Source organism: Macaca mulatta, chromosome 14 (assembly GCF_049350105.2).
Source record: "Macaca mulatta isolate MMU2019108-1 chromosome 14, T2T-MMU8v2.0, whole genome shotgun sequence".
Classification (NCBI taxonomy): domain Eukaryota; kingdom Metazoa; phylum Chordata; class Mammalia; order Primates; family Cercopithecidae; genus Macaca; species Macaca mulatta.
The window spans coordinates 55781269-55801491 of record NC_133419.1 but is presented as its reverse complement, the minus strand read 5'-3'; the positions used below and the strand labels follow the sequence as shown (position 1 = coordinate 55801491).

The 20223-nt window shown below is 40.7% G+C and overlaps 1 protein-coding gene and 1 long non-coding RNA gene across 12 annotated transcripts in view; one reads left to right on the top strand and one right to left on the bottom strand.

Annotated features, from left to right (window-relative positions):
* Positions 1 to 20223, top strand: part of SWAP70 (switching B cell complex subunit SWAP70) — an 83690-nt gene that overhangs the window by 60101 nt on the left and 3366 nt on the right. For 4 of the 11 annotated variants that reach the window (XM_077960550.1, XM_077960551.1, XM_077960552.1 and 1 more), the window contains 7 exon segments: positions 630 to 776; positions 1884 to 1992; positions 5019 to 5200; positions 10674 to 10781; positions 12630 to 12796; positions 18439 to 18637; positions 19681 to 19777. In XM_077960550.1, the coding sequence (XP_077816676.1) occupies positions 630 to 776; positions 1884 to 1992; positions 5019 to 5200; positions 10674 to 10781; positions 12630 to 12796; positions 18439 to 18637; positions 19681 to 19777 (1009 nt within the window). 11 annotated transcript variants of the gene reach the window in all.
* On the bottom strand, positions 6551 to 11176 carry LOC144334311 (uncharacterized). Its single transcript, XR_013404026.1, has 2 exons — positions 10323 to 11176; positions 6551 to 7148 (listed from the first exon to the last, which is right to left on the bottom strand). It is a non-coding gene; the product is annotated as an uncharacterized LOC144334311 (long non-coding RNA).

Here is a 20223-nt window from a genome sequence, read left to right as displayed (position 1 = left end):
GCCCACGGTGATCTTGAACTCTTGGCCTCAAGCGATCCTCCTGCCTTGGCCACCCAAAGTGCTGGGATTACAGGCATGAGCCACTGCATCAGGCCTAATTGAGGATTTAATTTACAGAGAATCATTGTTAGGGGTTCATTCTTTCTTTTTAAGTGGAATAGACCAGTATAATGAACTCCCACATACCCATCAGCCAACTCCAGTAACCACCAACATATGGCTAATCCTACCCCACCTACTTTAACCTCTCCTGTATTATTTTGAAGCAAATCTCAGGTATTTTATTTTGTTTATAAACATTTCAATAGGTATCTCTAAAAGATAATGATTTTTAAAAAAATGTCAAATGCTACTTAATATCAAGGGGGTTCTGTTATCTGCATATCATTTTTGGGAGGGGTTGTCTCTGAAGTGTCTGAAATTGTATGCAAATTTTTGTCTGGTTATGCTTGCCTGACTGGGTGTAATGCCCCTCGCCTTCACAGATTCTCAGAGGGTCCAAGAACAATTGGTGTTCATGTTTTCAGGATCATATATCAAATAATGGAGTAGGCAAGTATATCAAGGAAGAGATGTCAGCTCTTACAAGTAAAAGGACAAGAATTTATATCACATTTTATCTTTCACAGGGTTACATGATGAAAAAGGGCCACAGACGGAAAAACTGGACTGAACGATGGTTTGTACTAAAGCCCAACATAATTTCTTACTATGTGAGTGAGGATCTGAAAGATAAGAAAGGAGACATTCTCTTAGATGAAAATTGCTGTGTAGAGGTGAGTCTAGTGTTACTTCTTTGCATTATTACCCCATGCTGCCCCCTGATGCTGAAGTAGCTTCTCACCTTCTTCCACCTAGACTCTAGAACCTTAAAATAATCCCCAAATTTACATTTCCAAAATAACATAGGCATACAGTTGCCATGGTTTCTGAACCAAACATTAAAGACAGCTGACAAAATTTTTTTCTAATATGAATTTATTTTCAACCTTATACTTGTGAACAAAATATAAGGATTAAATCATTTATTGGAACATTTAAGGAATCATTTATTGAATAAAATGGAGTCATAAAAGAGATAATAAAGTAAAAACAATGTTCAGTAAGACAATATTTGGAATCACAAATATGCCAGAAAATCTGGGACATTTTGAGTGCAAGAAGTAAAAGAAGATGTAAGCATTGTCTTTGAATACTTTGGGTGACTTTCAGGACACTTTGTTCATAGGTACTAATTCTTGAAAGAAGTGAAATTCTCAAGAACATAAATTTTTGAGTTTTTAATTTTTATATGAACTGTCCCCGTGTCTGTATGTGTTGAAGAACATTTAAATACCTGAAATCTCACGCATAAACTATAATGTATTTTAGTGAATAATAATGTCTTGAGATGTGTAAAGCCCATGAAGGAGTCTGCTTTTAACTAAGCATAGAGAACTACAAGGCTACCAAAGGCCAGTTTACTCATAAACATATAGGACAGAAACCACAGGTTGCCAGCCACAACATTCCAAGTGCAAGGAAAGAAAGCCACATGATGCAGATGTAGGAATCACCCTAGCTTAGGTGCTTCATATCCCACAGGGTTAATACCTCTTGTAACATCATCACAGATATACCTTCCAGGATTCCTGCAAGGGAGGTGCTCAGGGTAAGAGCTGCTATGCCCAGGAAATCGCAGTGCATGGCATTCTATCAGGTGTTTATAGTTTTCCCAATCTAGATGTAGTATACCAATGGGGTCATTTTTACCGTAAGTAATGTGCTTAGGGAACAGCATTAGTAAATAAGTAATATGCATTTATAGGTATTTTTCATTGACATTAAGTTTCAGCTGATTTTTACTTAAAATTTTGAAGAACTAACTTTGCTTTCTGTTTCAGTCCTTGCCTGACAAAGATGGAAAGAAATGCCTTTTTCTCGTAAAATGTTTTGATAAGACTTTTGAAATCAGTGCTTCAGATAAGAAGAAGAAACAGGAGTGGATTCAAGGTAAGGTGATTTTTATTATTTGCCATTATATAACTTGAGAGCTCTGAATTTCTTTTTTTCTTTTGAGATGGAGTCTCGCTCTGTCGCCCAGGCTGTAGTGCAGTGGCGTGAACTTGGCTCACTGCAACCTCCACCTGTGGGTTCAAACAGTTATCCTGCCTCAGCCTCCAGAGTAGCTGGGACTATAGCCAGCATGCCCAGCTAATGTTCTTGTGTTTTTAGTAGAGATGGGGTTTCACCATGTTGGTCACATTGGTCTCAATCTCCTGACCTTGTGATCCACCTGCCTTGGCCTCCCAAAGTGCTGGGGTTACAGGCGTGAGCCACTACGCCCAGCTGAGACCTCTGACTTTCTAGTTTTGAATCTCATGAAGGATACTAAGGCATTATTTCCTCATTGTCTGTAGTTATTTCTGCATGTGATACAGTAGCTGAGAGAAAAACAAATTAAGATGAGCTCTCAAAGTTTTCATTAGTTTTGTTTGCATAATGAACCTGGGGTAAATTATAAATGGGAGATTTACTTTTTAAATAGATTTTGGGGTTGCAAGTAAAGTTTTGCTACAGTAATATATTGTGTAGTGATGAAATCTGGGCTTTTAGTGTAACCATCACTTGAATAGTAGCTTTTAGGTAATTTCTCATCCCTTGCCAGCCTCCTGCCTTCCCACATTTCTGAGTCTCCAATGTCTAGTATTCCATGCTCTATGTCCACGTGTACACATATTTTAGTTCCCACTTAAAAATAAGAACATGTAGGCCCGGCACGGTGGCTCATGCCTGTAATCCCAGTTCTTTGGGAGACTGAGGTGGGTGGATCACAAGGTCGGGAGATTGAGACCATCCTGGCTAACACGGTGAAATCCTGTCTCTACTTAAAAAAAAAAAAAAAAGCACATGTGGTATTTTATGTTCTGTTTATGGGTTATTTCAAGAAATACTTCAAGATAATAGCCTCTAGTTCTATCCATATTGCTGCAAAAGACATTATTTCATTCTTTTTTTTTTATGACTGAGTAGTATTCCAAGGTATATGTGTATATGCACACACTACAACTGTTGGTGGACCACGTGGGTTGATTCCATATCTTAGAGATTTTAGGTTTTACTTACTATTTGAAGAGTATAGAATTTTCCCCTTTAAGGACTGTGAAGAATTTTAAAGTGGCCGTCTTGAGGTTGAGGTAATACGTAAAAGAAAAGAGGAATTATGCAATAGTTTTTTAATACTTCAAGTGATTTTCAAGATCCATTACTTCCATGAGAAATTACTAATTTTAGGTAACTCAAGAACACAAACTTTTGAATTAATAACCTTTTAAAAAAATAATTTCAACTTTTATTTTAGATTCAGGGGTACATGTGCAGGTTTGTTACATGGGTGTATTGTGTAATGCCAAAGTTTGGGGTATGATTGAATCTATCACCTGGGAAGTGAGCATTGTACCCAACAGAGTTTTCCAACCTCTTCCCCCTCTCTACCTCCCATCCCAGTAGTCCCTAGTGTCTGTTGTTGCCACTTTTATGTCCGTGAGTACCCAGTTTTTAGCTCCCACTTATTAGGGAGAACATTCATTAATTGGTTTTTTGTTCTGTGTTAATTTGCTTAGGATAGTGGCCTCTAGCTGCATTCATGTTGCTGCAAAAGACATGATTTTGTTCTTTTTTATGGCTCCGTAGTGAATGAATAACTTTAAAGTGTTTCATTATTCCAAAATTAGTAAAGAATAAAATACAATATAAGAGGGCTTTTTAAAAAAAAATCCTGAAAGGAGATTCTGAATATTATATTCTTAGACATAGATAAAATTATGTTATATTGGAGAATTTTTGATGTGGTTTAAGAGTTCGAGGCAAATGCATCTGGTTTGAATGCTCTTTCCTGGGTCTCTTGGGTTGAGTTATGAATTCTGTAACTGCTTTTCTCTTCTGTGCAGTGGGGATAATAATAGTACCTTCTTCCCAGGGTGGTGGTGAGGGTTAGAAAATAGATAATGACAAATATACTGACACATTTTTCAAAATGACATAGATTGCAAACAATCTAGCTAGCTGTTAATAGGGAAATAGTTGAATAAGTTATGGTTTAGCTGCACAATGGTGTGTACAATGCAGTACTTTATGTACAGTACTTTATGTATCGATACTGGGAACTGTGAGATAGATTAAATGAAAAAAACTGAGGGTCAGAAGAGTGTGTTGTGCCATCATTGTGTGAAAAGAAGGTGGAAGACATATATACATATTTATTTGTATAGGCTTATACTATCTCAGGAAAGATGCATAAGAAACTGTTACCTTTAGTTACTAGTGGGGAGGGGAATCCAGTACTTGAGGTACAGGAGTAGAAGGGAGCTTTCCTGTGTGTCTTTGAATTTGAACTATGTGAAAGTATTAGCTATTCAAGAAATTACATTTAAGTAATTTAAACTATCAAAAGAAAAATCAGATGTTGTATAAAAGTTAGATAATGCATGTAAAGGATATATTTATTTTATTTTTAAAATAAATGACAGCTGCTGTTACCTGTTATCTCAGGAAGGGGTTGCATAAGGCATAGATGATAGGCCAACTAAACACAGTAAGTTGCAAATTAGGTATCAGAAACTTGAATCTCTGTCCTTACTATGTCTTAATCTTGTTTGGCTTTTTGAGAAGTATAGAGAAAGGAGTTGAAAGTATTGTCATTAGTTCTTAAAAATGTGTGCAATATTCCGAGATTGAGTGCTTCTGAGCACAGATACAGTTACGGAATTTTGGAGCTAGAAAGGACTTTATAGATCATCTCTCATTTTAGAGATGAGGAAACTGATGCTGCAAGAGGTTATTTCTTGAGGGGAACTCTGAAAACAACCAAGAGGTTATGTGGCTGCTCAGGGTCACCCCACTACGGAGTGGCAAAATCAGAATCTACACTGGGCCTCTGGCTCCCTGTCTCGTTTTCTTCCCACTGTGCCATTTGCATAGTAGGCTTACAAAGAATAACTATTATTTCCCCATTTTTTTTTCTCCTACACCTTTTACAGCCATTCATTCTACTATTCATCTGTTGAAGCTGGGCAGCCCTCCACCACACAAAGAAGCCCGCCAGCGTCGGAAAGAACTCCGGAAGAAGCAGCTGGCTGAACAAGAGGAACTGGAGCGACAAATGAAGGAGCTCCAGGTTGCCAACGAAAGCAAACAGCAGGAGCTGGAGGCTGTGCGGAAGGTGGGAATGGGCGCTGGGCTGGGAGAGGGCCTTTCATTCCCCTGCAGAAGCCATCGTGCCTTGCTTAGGGGCGTTGGTTCTACCAAGACGAATGTAGTGCAGTTTTAGGGAGATACTTGTGGTGAACTGTTCTCAGAAGTGTTTCCAGACCATCAACTGAGACACACTGGTTTTCCTAGCCCTGAAACCATGTTGATCTCGGCAGCAAAAACATTTCGTTGGCTAGGAAGGAATTTTAATAATAATGAGCACAGTTGAATTTTGTCAGAAGAAGATGGGAAATTTCATTCCCTTGAGGATGTCAAGGCTGTTTTTAGTGACCTGGGCAAGGTGTGTTGCTTTTTAGTTTTCTCCTTAGCTCCCATCTTCACTCATGAGTACCTTGGAAGACGCTTAACTGTTAGTTTTACGTACTATTTGGAGTTAAGATACAGTCTGGGTCAGCTTTTCCTTCCATCTCAAGGCTAGGAGGTCAAGTACCATATGCTGTATGAGATAGTTGATGTTCACTGGGAACAGTTCCTTGGTTATGTCATGATCCCAGGGGTGGTAGTGAGTTCCCAGTATATGCGTATGATCTTTATTTGAGACACTTTTGGGCTGAGTCTGTCTGCCTTGAATCAGTGAGCACCTGCTAACCACAAGCTCAAGGACGCTTTCGTGCAAATCTGTGCAAAAACTTTGCCCTGGGATATGGGGGCGCTCATAATCTATGACTCCACATTCCTAGTGGGGTTCTCCCTTGGTAACCCATAGAAATGCCACATTGTGTGCTGAACTTCCTCTGAGTAGGGTAGACTCATGAAGATTTTAAAGAATGCTTTTATAATCTTAGGAGTTGCATGGGCATATATATAATCTTAGAAACAGTTATTACTATCACACACTTAACTTTGTAAAAGCAGCTCCTCGTTTCTGACTGCCTCCCGCCCCCGAAACACTCTTGCATCTTGCCTCTTTCTGCTGCAATACATTTTCTGCAAAAATTCCCTTTAAAGGTTACACTGAGCACCTGCAGTATGTGATTGCTGCTGCTTCCTTTCACTGTGCACACATCAAAAGTGGGTGTTATGAGGGAATGGCGGGGAGCTAGAACTTGGTGTCTTTTTTAAGAATTTTAAAATTATAAAGTACCTTGTACCTGCAGAGGAGAATATGAAATGTGTATATACAAATAATCATACAGTGAATACCCATGAAAATACTACCCAGGTTAAGATAGATTATTGCCAGTACAGGTTGGGTATCCCTTATCCGAAATGCTTATGACTCGAAGTATTTCAGATTTGGGATGTTTTTGGATTTTGGAATGTTTACTTTATATACCGTATTTACCAGTTGAGATCCTCTTGCCTCAGCCTCCCAAATCCAAAAGTCTGAAATTTGAAATGCTTCAGTGAGCATTTCCTTTGAGCATTATGTGAGAGCTCAAAAAGTTTCGGATTTTGGAGCATTTTATATTCTTTATTCAAATCTTTTCCTCATCCCTAACCCCTGGAAACCACTGATCAATTCTCTGTTCCTGTATTTTTGCCTTTTGCAAATTGTCATATAAATGGAATCATACAGAATGTACATTTTAAGACTGGATTCTTTGACTTAGCGTTGTATATTTGAGATTCATACATCGATGCCCTTTTTAACACTACATGCCATCCAGGAGCATGTAGTGTTCTGCTCTGTATAATGTGAAGAAGGCATGCCTGGTGTTAGCAAGCTGTAGACCTGTGTAGACAGCTTTCCCACTACCTAGGTTTATAGAATTATTTAAATGACTGATTTAGGATTCTTGGATAAGTGCTGAAAAATTCTTATAGATAGCTTAATAATCTTTGATTTTCTTGTCAACTAACACAGTTCTCCAATTTTTTCATGGAGGCATTCTTAGAAAAACACAGCTTAGATGAATATTTAATTAAATTTATTTATTTTGGGACAGGGTCTCACTCTGTTGTTCAGGCTGGAGTGCAGTGGTGCAATGGTTGCTTACTCCCCTGCTCAAGAGATCTTCTTGCCTTAACATCCCAAGTAGCTGGGACTACAGGATAATTTTTTGTATTTTTAATAGAGATGGGGTTTTGCCATGTTGCCCAAGCTAGTGTTAAACTCCTGGGTTCAAGTGATCCACCCACCTCAGCCTCCCAAAGTGCTGGGATTACAGGAATGAGGCACCATGCCCAGCTGAACCTTTTAATCATCTGGAATTAGGTTACGTATCTGTGGGTTTCTTAAAATTTGACAGGCCTCATTTTAATTAGAAGAAGGAATAAGAAATCATGGTAGTTTTTATAAATTAATAGATTTAAAGGGTTTACTTAAATTTTTATTTCTACTTTTGTTTCTTTTAAAAAATCATTTGGGTAGGTTCAAAATACACATATATAAAAAGGCAGCTGTGAAAGATTTCCTCCCCCTCCCCCACTTAGGAATTTCCACCCCTTGCCCAAGGTTAGGAAATATGAATATACATTCTTGTTTTCCCATTTTTTAAACACACAAAAGTATATACCAGTATTACTGTTCTGCCTCTAGTTTATTTCACTTAATTTATTTTTTAGATCTTTCCATATCAGTATAAAGAGAGTTTCCTCTTTTTTTTTTTATGGCTGTAGAGTATTCTGTTATACAACAGTGTCATTACTTAATCATTCCCTGTTAGTGAACATCTGGGTTGTTTTAATCTTTTAATAGGTAATGCTGTAGGGAATTATCTTGTACCTGTGTCATTGTATATGTGTTCACATATGTTCTGATATCTCTGGGGAATGAATTCTCAGAAGTGGGAATGCTGGGTCAAAGTGTGTAATTATGAAATCCAGGCTGATGGACCAGCCACCATCTTGAGTGTTGCTATTCACTGTGCTGGAACAAAAAGTGTTCTAGGGTTTGGCAGTGCAGTGCTCCAGCCCAGAAATGTCACACTATACTTCTATTTATAACATTTTGGTCAGAACTAGTCAGAACTTTCTGATGAGAAGTCAGCTGTCAGGCTTGCAGGAGTGCGCTTGTGTGTGGTAAATCATTTTTCTTTTTCTGCTTTTGAGATTATTTTTTGGTCTTTGTCTTTCAGCAGTTTTACTGTGGTGTATGTGGGTGTAGATCTCTTTGTGTTTATCCTCTTTAGAGTGTATTGAACTTGAATATGTAGATCAATGTTTTGCCTTAAGCTGGATAAGTTTTCAGCCACAAATATTTTTTCTGCTTTTTTCTCCCTCTTCTGATACTTCCATTATGCAAATGTTGGTAAACATAATGGTGTCCCACATTTCTCTAAGGCTGTGTTCATTTTTCTTCTTCTTTTTTTTTCTTTCTGTTTTCCAGTTGCATAACTTACATAGATCTATCTTTAGTAGATTTTTCTTGTAGCGCAAATATACTGTTGAGTCCCTCTAGTGAATTTTTCGTTTCAGTTATGGGACTTTTTACTTCCAGAATTTCCATTTGGTTCTTTCTGTGATTTATATCTCTTTATTATTCTCTATTTGATGGGATATTATCATTCCTTCCATTACTTCTGTAAGTATGGTTTCCTCTAGTTATTTGAGCATACAATATTTTATAACTGCTTTGAAGTCTTCATGTGCTAAATCCACCATCTGGGCCTCTTCATAGGCAGTTTCCATTGCCTGCTTTTTCCCCTGTATGTGGGCCATACTTTCCTCTTTCTTTACGTGTCTCATAATTTATTGTAGAAAACTAGACATTTTAGATAATGTGTGGTAGCAACTCTGGATTCTGATTCTACCCTTCTCCCCAAAGGCCTGTTGTGGTTTGTTCCTTTATTTGTTTAGTGACTTGGCTGAACTATTTCAGTGAAGTTTGTTTTCCTCACAGTGTGAAGCTTCTGACTATTGCTCCTCAGAGGCGCAGGCTTGGACAGGAGCACAGTCACCCTGTGAAGACCCTGATTTTTGCAGGGCACTCTTTGGGTGTCTTTCTGTGATCTCTCATTTAAGCTTTCCACCTCTGTTGGTACCACACCAACAGCTGTTAGAGTTCACTAATTTTGTTCTGTTGTTCTCCACAATGCCCTGAAACCTGAATTGCCTCACAGTCTGAGATCATTTAAATTCAGGCCTACATGTAGTCTTTAAGGTCAGTCTTTGAGACTTGTTCCTGCTACATGAGAACTCTTCTTGGCTGTCTCTTTCTCTGGTTCTCTCTGTCAGACGTTTGGCTAGTCTGGCAAGAGCAGTGGCTCACACCTGTTAATTGCTTTGGGAGGACAGGGTGGGAGGATCACTTGAGGCCAGGAATTTGAGACTAGCCTGGGCAACATAGCAAGACCTCATATCAGTCAACCAACCAACCAACCAACAACACTCTTAACTGGTCTGTGGGTTAGCGTGTTGTTCTCATGGAGCCACCAGCCTCCTCTTAATTCTCAGCCACTCTTGCCTGGAATAAAGTTTCTGCAACATGCAGCTGGGGACAAAGAGAAATTCTGGCAGCCAGCCTGCCCCTCTCAGGAAGATATCATAGCCCTAGACCTGAGCTGAGGGGAGGGGAACCCTTGTTTGGGGTTCCATTTGCCAGGAGAAGAGCTTCCTTCTCACTGACACTGTGGGGGAGGGGAGGGAGTGCATCATATGCCACAGACCCTCACTGTTCTTACTGAGAGTTAGATTTTCTTAGATAAATGTTCTCTATTTTAGAATGTCCTTAGCATAATTTCTAGAGACTTTTAAAGGTTTTGTTTTTTTAACAATAATTTTCACCAGTTATGGTTGTTTTACTGGGGAAAGGGTCTGTGGAGTTCCTCGTGCCACCCTTCTAGAAATTGGTTCTGGTAAAAGTTATAAGGAATAATGTATAAGATGACAAAACTGTACAGAAAGAGCTCAAGAAACAGCTCTCGAATCTCATGAATGTGGCTGGGCATGGTGGCTCACACCTGTAATCCCAGCACTTTGGGAGGCTGAGGCAGGCAGATCACGAGGTCAAGAGATCGAGACCACCCTGGCCAACATGATGAAACCTCGTCTCTACTAAAAATACAAAAATTAGCTGGATGTGGTGGTGGTGTGCACCTGTAGTCCCTGCTACTCGGGAGGCTGAGGCAGGAGAATCACTTGAACCCGGGAGGCGGAGGTTGCAGTGAGCTGAGATCGTGCCATTGCACTCCAGCCTGGCGACAGAGCAAGACTCAGTCTCAAAAAATAAATAAATGAATAAAAATCTCATGAGTGCAATTGCAAGTGAGTTTAATTCAGTGACTATACTAAAACTTTCTTTGCAAAATGTTGTTCAGGCTTATCAATAGTCTTTCATTTACCTAATTTATTTTATATGTTGACTCAGCAGATTGTTAGACTGGAATTCTAATGGAGCTGAAAGTTTTTATTCTATTATCTTTATTGAATGTTAAGAATGTTTGGCTTTTCCGGTACTTCAGTGTGACTGTCTCTCTCTCTCTCTAATGTACTTCTACTCTAACATCTGCTTTTCTGTGGATGGGTTTTTCATTGGCTAGAAACTGGAGGAAGCAGCATCTCGTGCAGCAGAAGAGGAAAAGAAACGCCTTCAGACTCAAGTGGAACTTCAGGCCAGGTTCAGCACAGAGCTGGAAAGAGAGAAGCTTGTGAGTGTCACGTGGCTGGAGAAAGCAGCTGCAGTAGCTCAGCCTGGGTCTGTGGGAACGGGGAAGGGCTGGAGGCTACAGTGAGGCATGTCGTCAGCTTGGCTTTGCTACTGACCTGGAATGGGCTGTAGGGGAAGTTGCATGTTTGTTCATTCATTCATTATCTGTTTATTGAGCACCTTCTATGTGCCAGGCACTGTGCCAAAGATGTAATGGCAAAAGACATAAACCTTGTTTTCAAGACTCCTAAGTGGAAATTTATGGAGCCAGGCACGGTGGCCCACTCCTGTAATCCCAGCACTTTGGGAGGCCAAGGCATGAGGATTGCTTGAGCCCAGGAGTTCAAGACCAGCCTGGGCAATATCTACCAAAAAAAAAAAAAAAAAAAAAAGAATTAGCCAGGCCTGTTGGTAAATGCCTGTAGTTCCAGCTACTCAGGAGGCTGAGGTGGGAGGATTGCTTGAGCCCAGGAGTTCGAGGCTACTGTGAGCTGTGATTGTGTCACTGCACTCTGCACTCCAGCCTGAGTGACAGAGCAAGGCCCTGTCTCCAAAAATAAAAATAAAAGAAAGAAATTTGTGGAATGATGTGATAAATGCTTGGTTAGGGTGACTATATTTCCTAGTTTGCCTGGGAGAGTCCCTGCCATTCTGGTATAATTATTAATAACATTCCTTTTCATTCTCAAAATAGTTCTGATTTGGAAAATGAATAGTTATGGAAAAAGTAAGCATAGGTTCCATGGCATTTCTCCTCTGTAATAAGCAAGGATGGCAGGGGTGAGATCCTGAAATTGTGAGAACATCTAGATTCTGATTTGTTGCTCTTGGCAGCTCTGGTTCATCCTAGAGGCTTCCATCTTCAAGAGACGCAAGATCCAGGTTGTCTTAGGTAGTTACCTGTTTAGCTAGAACACAGGTCTTCTTACATTGAGTGATACTCTGTCGGAGAGTGCTGAGTCCAGTACCTAAATAGATGCATGCGACATTTCCTCTAGTCACTCTTTGTTATTTAGAGTTGAAAGAGATGTGTTTGTGGTTTGAGAGAAAAGAGGAAGGCAGATGTGACGTAGAGAAACAGCCAGAAGGTCTGGTCTTGTTTCCTCTCTGGTCCTTCTTATTGAGCACTGGCTTTCTCTTCTTTAAGTACAGGATGATCACATGCTCTCTCATGACTCTTATGAGGACAGAGTGAGCTAATGCAAGTGAAAATATTTTAACAACTGCAGAGAAGTAGGCTAATGTGTTTGTTATATTTAGGATGTTCTTGTAATTTTTAAGGCAGGGATTCAAAACTCTGTAATCCAGAAGGGAAAAACCATTAACTTACACAGACTAACTGAAATGCTTGAGTTCCCCTAGGGCTGGAGGTGCCCCAGGGAGTGGAGGCAGCCAGAGAAGTGCCAGAGGAATCCCATGCTGGCTGATCTTTCCTTCTTTAGTGTAACACTCTACTGTTCTGACTGGGAAAAGGTTCGTTCCTTTTAGAGAAGACTCTATTGGTAAAAAGATTGTGACTTTAAGACAGAAAGGAATTTAGAGAGAAATTATACAGGGAAACATTTTTTTCTTGACTTGAGTCTTAAAATGTGGAGTGGAAGGGACGGAAAATACAGCAGGGCAGAACATAATTTGGGTTATAATTTGCTCTTCCCAGACTCCTTCATTATTGCGATTGGGTGTGGTGCCCTCATCTCCTCCATCTTCAGTCCTTCAACGATTGAAGGACAGGGTCCTGCCACCCTGATGGGCTGAGGCTGCAGCTGTAGGCAACCCCTCAGGTGGAGGGGAGGCTTTCCCTGAAAAAGAAGTCAACCTGCACTTAAACAAGACCCTTCTATACCAACAGATCAGACAGCAGATGGAAGAACAGGTTGCCCAAAAGTCCTCTGAACTGGAACAGTATTTACAGCGAGTACGGGAGCTGGAAGACATGTACCTAAAGCTGCAGGAGGCTCTCGAAGATGAGAGACAGGCCCGGCAAGATGAAGAGACGGTGCGGAAGCTTCAGGCCAGGTGCTATATTGGTTTGCAGACTGCCTTTGTGTACTTTGCCTGGGCTAATACAGTTTCTTGGAATGACTAACACTCTGGTGGAGAGGGAGAAGTGTCTCTGCTCTGGCTGTGACTGAGCTCGAGGTGCTGTCCAGATTAGGGAGACCATGGATACTCGACTGGCTGGGGTGTTTCTTTTCATTCTGGGGCTCTGGGAAACCCTTGCTTCTGGGGCTAAATAAGGGCCTATTTTGGAGCAGTCTGGTAGGTATGTTTGATGGGATACCCTTAGTCATATCCGAGAAAATCCACAAACCCAGAATTAGCTCTGATGAGAGCTTGGCATCTTCAGTATGTTCCAGACCAGAGAGGGCCATTGGTATGCAGGCAGGGGCCTATTCAGACCAAAGTTGCTGTCAGGTTTTGGGGAATAAGAAGGAAATATGCAGTTTCTATTTGGCCATTCGGGATTGGTAACATTCCTTCAGTAGTTACTACTTGAAATCCTAATTTTAAAAGTATTTGAAACCTAGATTTTTTTTTCCCCTTAGAACTTTATTTATGATAGTCATGTTCTCAGATGAAAATTCTCAATTTGGGGTCTTCATAGCAGCAGGGAGGATAAAATAAAATGAAGACTCCCAAAGGGAAAAATTGAGCATATCCTCTGCCAGTTTCTACTTTGCTGCCCCATTTACATTCTTTAAGATGTCTGGGATGGGAGACAACACTAAAAAGTATTTACTACAGTAGCAGCACATGGTCGAGTCTTTGATCTCTGACCCCCTGTTTTGGGGAGCAGTTATAAAATGAGCTGGGGTAGATTTTCCATGGCTGCCATTTTACATGTGGCAGCAAAAGATGTTTCGTTAGTCTTCAGATAGGAAGAGAAAGAAGAAGCCATCTTTAGTTGTTTATTTTGCCAAAAGTGACTTCAAAAATAAATAAATTGTTTTGGAAATTTAGATTTTAAATCTAATTTTTTTAAGGAAAAATTATTTTCTAAATAGAAAATTAAGCATGTAGCATATTGCCTGGCATTTATAGGCTCCACAGGTACAAACTTACTGCACTGTGAGGTTAACCAGGTTCTTGGAACTCCCTTCCAGTGCCACTGGGCAGTGATTTTAGCAGAAGATTCACTCTATGGGAATGTTTGAGTGCTGTGTGACGTCCAGAGTGACGTTCTACATGACACTCAACATTTTTTGAGCCTCCTCATGATTTGAGCCATGTTGAGAGTTTATAGATTGTTTTTGTGCAGAGAATTCACAGGTAAAATATGCTATATGTATTACTGCAGTTTTGTGGGAAATTTATTATGACACAGCAGAGACTAGATCACAGAAGGAACTGGATAACTCTAGAAATTCTAGTCTTTGTTATTTAGTGTTTATAGGATGAGTGATATTTTGAATAAGGGATAATTTTGGATAATTGAAGCCAGTGGTTTTTTAACCAATGTTATATATCAGAATCACCTGACAAAGCTTCTGAAAAATACACATGTAGGGCCTCACTCTAGATTTACTGAATCAAAATATGTGTGGATAGGAGCCAGACACAAGTGTTGTTATTTAAAAAGCTCTGGCTAGGCCAGGTGTGGTGGCTCACACCTATAATCCCAGCACTTTGGGAGGCCGAGGCAGGAGGATCACTTGAACCCATGAGTTTATGACCAGCCTGGGCAACATGGTGAAACCTCATCTTTTTTTTTTTTTTTTTTTAAAAAAAAGGCTACTTGGGAGGCTGAGGCAGGAGGATCACTTGAGTCCAGGAGGTTGAGGCTATAGTGAGCTGCGTTTGCACCACTGTACTACAGCCTGGGGGACAGAATGAGACCCTGTCTCAAAAAAAAAAAAACACAAAACAACGACGACAAAAAACTCCAGCTAATTATTTTGCACACTCTGATTTAAGCAATAGCAAAATGCTTTCAACCTTTTGAATCCAGATACATACAGCTACATACAGCTCTGCTCTAATATGCTGAAAGTACTGCACACAAATTTAACTTTTTCTTGATGTGCAAAGGGCATTTTATGAATGTAATTATTTTATTATTCCAAATTATTTTTTTCTCTTAGTTTTTGGAACCTGAAATGGACAAATTTGCCACCCCCGCCCCCCCTTTTTTTTTCTGAGACGGAGTCTTGCTCTGTTACCAGGCTGGAGTGCAGTTGTGTGATCTTGGCTCACTGCAACCTCTGCCTCCTGGGTTCAAGCGACTCTCCTGCCTCAGCCTCCTCAGTAGCTGGGACTACAGGTGTGCACCACCACACCTGGCTAATTTTTGTATTTTTAGTAGAGATGGGGTTTCGCCATGTTGGCCAGGATGGACTCGATCTCCTGACATCATCATCCGCCTGCCTCGGTCTCCCAAAGTGCTGGGATTACAGGCGTGAGCCACCGCGCCTGGCCTAGTGGTCATTTTCAAGTGAAGTGTGTTCCTCTTTCCTGAAGTCACTGAAGGCTGTGCCTGATTCAGAGGGACTTTCTGTCAGATTGGCATGGAGGGTTTGTTCTTTGCTCCTCAGGATAGGCCTTTCTGGATAGAAAAAACAAGGGAAGTCATTCTGGAGTTGGGTTGGAAAACCAGCACTAATGAAATGAACATAATCTTATGCCAAGGGCCTGTGTAAAAGCCTGCTCAGTTAACTCTTCTCACTCCTTTCTTAAAGCAACAACTAATCACTTGTGGAATATTTGGAATCTCATTATTCTTCCTATGAATAGTTCTTTCTCTGTCAGTGTCTTAAGTTTACCCAGAGAAACTTTTTATAGTCAATTGTTTAAATAAAAGACAAGAACTTTAGCTTGAAACATCTAGATCTTGTAATTTTAAAATTATGATTGAAGTTTTTTTTTAACTTTTAATTTTTGTGGGTACATAGTAGGTGTTTATATTTGTGGGGGTACATGAGATATTTTGATACAGGCATACAATGTATAATAATCACATCAGGGTAAATGGGGTATCCATCACCTCAAGCTTTTATCCTTAGTCTTACAAACAGTCCATTATACTCTTTTAGTTAGTTTAAATGTACAATTAAATTATGATTGACTGTAGTCACTCTTTGTGCTATGACGTTTATTTTTTTTATGTGTAATCCTGAAGGTGATGTAGCCTCTTCTGAATGAGAACTCAGAAGAAAACTGTTCATTTAAAATTTAGAACACTTAAGTTACTGGCCGGACACCATGACTCATGCTGTAATCTCAGCACTTTGGGAGGCTGAGACAGGTGGATCCCTTGAGGCTCGGAGTTTGAGACCAGCCTGGCCAACATGGTGAAACCCTGTGTCTACTAAAAATACAAAAATTAGCTGGGCATGGTGGTGCATGCCTAAAATCCCAGCTACTTGGGAGGCTGAGGCATGAGAATCACTTGAACCCAGGTGGTAGAGGTTGCATTAAGCTGAGATAGTACCACTGCACTCCAGCCTGTCTCAAAAAAGAAAAAAAATGAAAAAGAAAAAAATAAGAAAAATCAAGTCATTGGAAAGTTCTTGAAGCTGAGCCATAATCTGTCCTATTATAACTCTTACCCACTTTGGATCTGTAACACCCAGGAGTATACCTTAGTCATGTCTGTATTCCCAGCAACTTGTACCTAGCACACAGTAAGTACCCAAGGAATATTTTTTGAATGAATGAATGGATCCAAGTTCTACCCAATGGGGCCACATGAAACAACAGTCCCTCTTCCATTTGATATTATACTTTTCATATATGTGAAGGGCGGAGACTGGGCTCTGGAGTGAGGCCACGGTTTGATTCCTAGCTCTGGTACTTTTAGCCGTGTAACTTGAGAGAATTACCAACTTTATACAGTTGTTGTGAAGATGAAATGAGATGATGCATGCAGAGTGTTTTAGAGTAATGCCTAGCATTTGGGAGTCACTCAGAGTGTGTTGCTTTCTGTTCCTTTATCTCATTTGCAGACAGCGAAGATATATAATGTGTAGAATGTAAAAATAAGCATTCAGAAAAAAGATGTTGACAGGCTAGAATGATGGTTTTAGACCAAGAAGATAATTTAACATATCAAAAGAACAAGCACAGGATCCAGGAGACTTGGCTTTATAGAAATTCATTTGAAAAGTTCTACAGTTTCATATCCCTGAAATGTGGTTGTCAAAACTCTATACACTCTTAGGCAGCCTTAATGAATGTGAAGTATCCAGAGCAAATGAGATAATTGTCCCTCTATAATGTGAGCTGTCCTTGCTACCAGTCCTTGCTGTAGTAGGCATGTAAATACCTTATGTGCATTATCACATTTAATACATTAATAAACCTTTGATGGTAGGTGTAGTTTCTATTCCTTTTTTGATAAATGAGGAAGCTGATACACAGAAAAAGAGTGAGGCACTAAAGTCTTTAGTCAGGAGTCTTGTTTGCAGACCACAGAAACCACCTTGTATTAGCTAAAGCAATAAAACAATTTGTTGAAAGTTTCTTAAATAATTTGCCAGTTCCACAGAAAGGCAGGTGACCAGGCCGTGAACACAGGCAGGAACCACAGGGGGATGAGTAGCCTCAACTACAGCCCAAGCCAGGCCATGGGAAGAGTCCAGTGAGGATGCCATTGGCGCCCATGTTGGTACCAGGCATCAGCAGTGCCATCGCGCCTACTGTCATTCAACACTGGATGTTACTGCCACCAGCAAGATGAATTCTCTACTGGCTTTGCTTCTTTGTGCCAGTTGCTTCAGAGTCAAAGTTCCAGAAGGAGCATCTACTTAGCTAAGCCTAGCTTGTGCCTCCACCATACCCTAGCTGCCGAGGGGTGGGAGGGCAGGGGTCTGGCCTGTGAATTTAAATTTCCAGGTGCTTAGGCTGCCCAGCCTCTGAACTCCTTCATGTGTCTGGAAATGTCCATTGCCCCTCCATATTTTTACCACTAGAATGAAAAAACAGACCCATCCAATATTGTTCATTCTCACATCCTCAGTGCCTAGAAAAGCATGTAGAAGGCACAGAAAATACACATCACCTGAGTGAATAAACTCTGCGCTGGTCAGACCACATCTGTAGTGTTGTGTTCTGTTGTGTACATCAAACTCCAAGAGACATCTGAGGAGACCTCAGTGTCTCCAAAGAAGGATATTGAGTCTGGAAGCTGGAGTTAAGGCTGGAGGTGGTCTTCTTAGGGAAGGATGTTCTCAGCAGGCAACAAAGCTGCCTTCCAGTTGCTGAAGGGCTATCACAGGGAAGAGGGAGTAGATACCTCCTTTGTGGAACTAGAGTAGTGGATGGGAGAGCTCATCTTAGTATAAGAAAAAAGGCCACTGAACCTTCGTGTCTCACTTGCATCATCTCTAAAATACGAGTAACAGCACCTAAATTTACTGTGAGGATTAATTGAGAAAATACACTTGCCTCTTAGGCCAGTTCCTGGCACACATTAAACTCTGGATAAATGTTATTTTTTATTTCACAAAAGGGTGAAACTGAGAGAGCTTACAGCAGGACACATGGGCTGCTTTACCAGCTTTGTGAATATGAGCTTCTCTGACTCCTGCTTTCCTCCTGGTGGAATGAGAGGCGGATTAGACGACCTCAAATATTCTCTTGTCTAAAATGCTTCCCTCGTCTGCTGGGTCAGGGTGGTGACTTGGGCAGGATTTGATCTGGAGCTTTCTTCCACATCGTAGGTTATTGGAGGAAGAGTCTTCCAAGAGGGCTGAACTAGAAAAGTGGCACTTGGAGCAGCAGCAGGCCATTCAGACAACTGAGGCGGAGAAGCAGGAGTTGGAGAATCAGCGTGTCCTGAAGGAACAGGCCCTGCAGGAGGCCATGGAGCAGCTGGAGCAGCTTGAGTTAGAACGGAAACAAGCACTTGAGCAGTACGAGGTGATGAGACTTGGCCCTGCAAACTTCTGTATTTAAATTTTTGAAAAACATTTCTCAATAATAGAATTATTTATTTAGCTGCCAATATGAAGCTGTAGTAAGAATCTTGCTTAGCTGTAAGAAAGAAGAAAGAGGGCGTTTTTATAGGAGATAAGATGTATTATACATCCATCAGAGACAGAAACTGTACAGTAATTTGAACAGGGAAAGTTTAATATAAAACATTATTAACTGTAACAGGGAATTACCTACTGTGTTGTAAAGAAGGCTTTGAGAATGCAGGAATGGCAGACGTAGGGAGCAGCCACTGCCTCAAAGACTGAGGCAGAGCACCAGGGAGGGAATGGATCTGGAAGAGGATTCTTTGCTCCTTGCCCCATAACCCCAGTGCTGTGATCCAGACCTCTGTGGAGAGGGTGGCTGGATGGCAGAAAAGTTTGTTGAAGTGCTGTGCCAGCAAAGCTCAGTGGGAGGCCACCTTTTGGGGCACTGGCAAAAGCTTCCCACAGGGAGGTGCTACAAAAACTCACCGGTGGTGAGCACTTTGGGTGTTCTGAGTGCCACAGGAGCCACTGAGTGGAACCTAGAAGAAAAGTCCCTCCCTCCTTGTGTCCCTTCAGCACCCTCTAGTGACAAAGCTTTATGCTGCCAGCTAGTTAGGGAGAATTATTTTAGTATCACCAGCAGGATGGTTCAGGGTGGATTTGGAGTGGAGAGGCAGTAAACTGTAACCGGCACACAGAGCCATACACTCATTATAATTAGTGTGCAGATGGTAGAAGAATAGGCTTTGGAATCAGACAGCCTGGGTTCCAGTTCTGGCTCTACCATTTCCTGTTGTGTGACCCTAGGCAGGTTACTGACCTTCTCTGAACCCATTTTCACTCTGTACAATGGGGTAATAGTAATTCCCGCTTCTTAGAATGGGCTATGAGAGGATTTAATGAGATAATTCACAAATATGTAGTAAGGGCCCAATAGTTGTGATTTGGTTCTTAAACTACCTGTGTGTCTGCATAGTCCAAAATCTACTTTTGTTTCAGGAAGTTAAAAAGAAGCTGGAGATGGCAACTGATAAGACCAAGAGCTGGAAGGACAAAGTAGCCCATCATGAAGGATTAATTCGACTGATAGAACCAGGTAACAACAGACTCTATGAAGTAATCATATTTTAATTTTAATTTAATTTAATTTATTTATTTATTTACTTTGAGACAGAGTCTTGCTGTCACCCAGGCTGGATGGAGTGCAGTGGTACGATCTCGGCTCACTGCAAGCTTGCCTCCTGGGTTCACACCATTCTCCTGCCTCGGCCTCCGGAGTAGCTGGGACTATAGGCGCCCGCCACCACGCCTGGCTAATTTTTTGTATTTTTAGTAGAGACGGGGTTTTATCGTGTTAATCAGGACGGTCTCGATCTCCTGACTTCGTGATCTGCCTGCCTCAGCCTCCCAAAGTACTGGAATTACAGGTGTGAGCCACTGTGCCCAGCCCATATATTTATTTTTAAATTTATTTTTCTGTTTCACTTGTGTATTTGAATTGTACTAAAGAAACTTTTTTAGCCCAAATGTAAAAAAAAAACA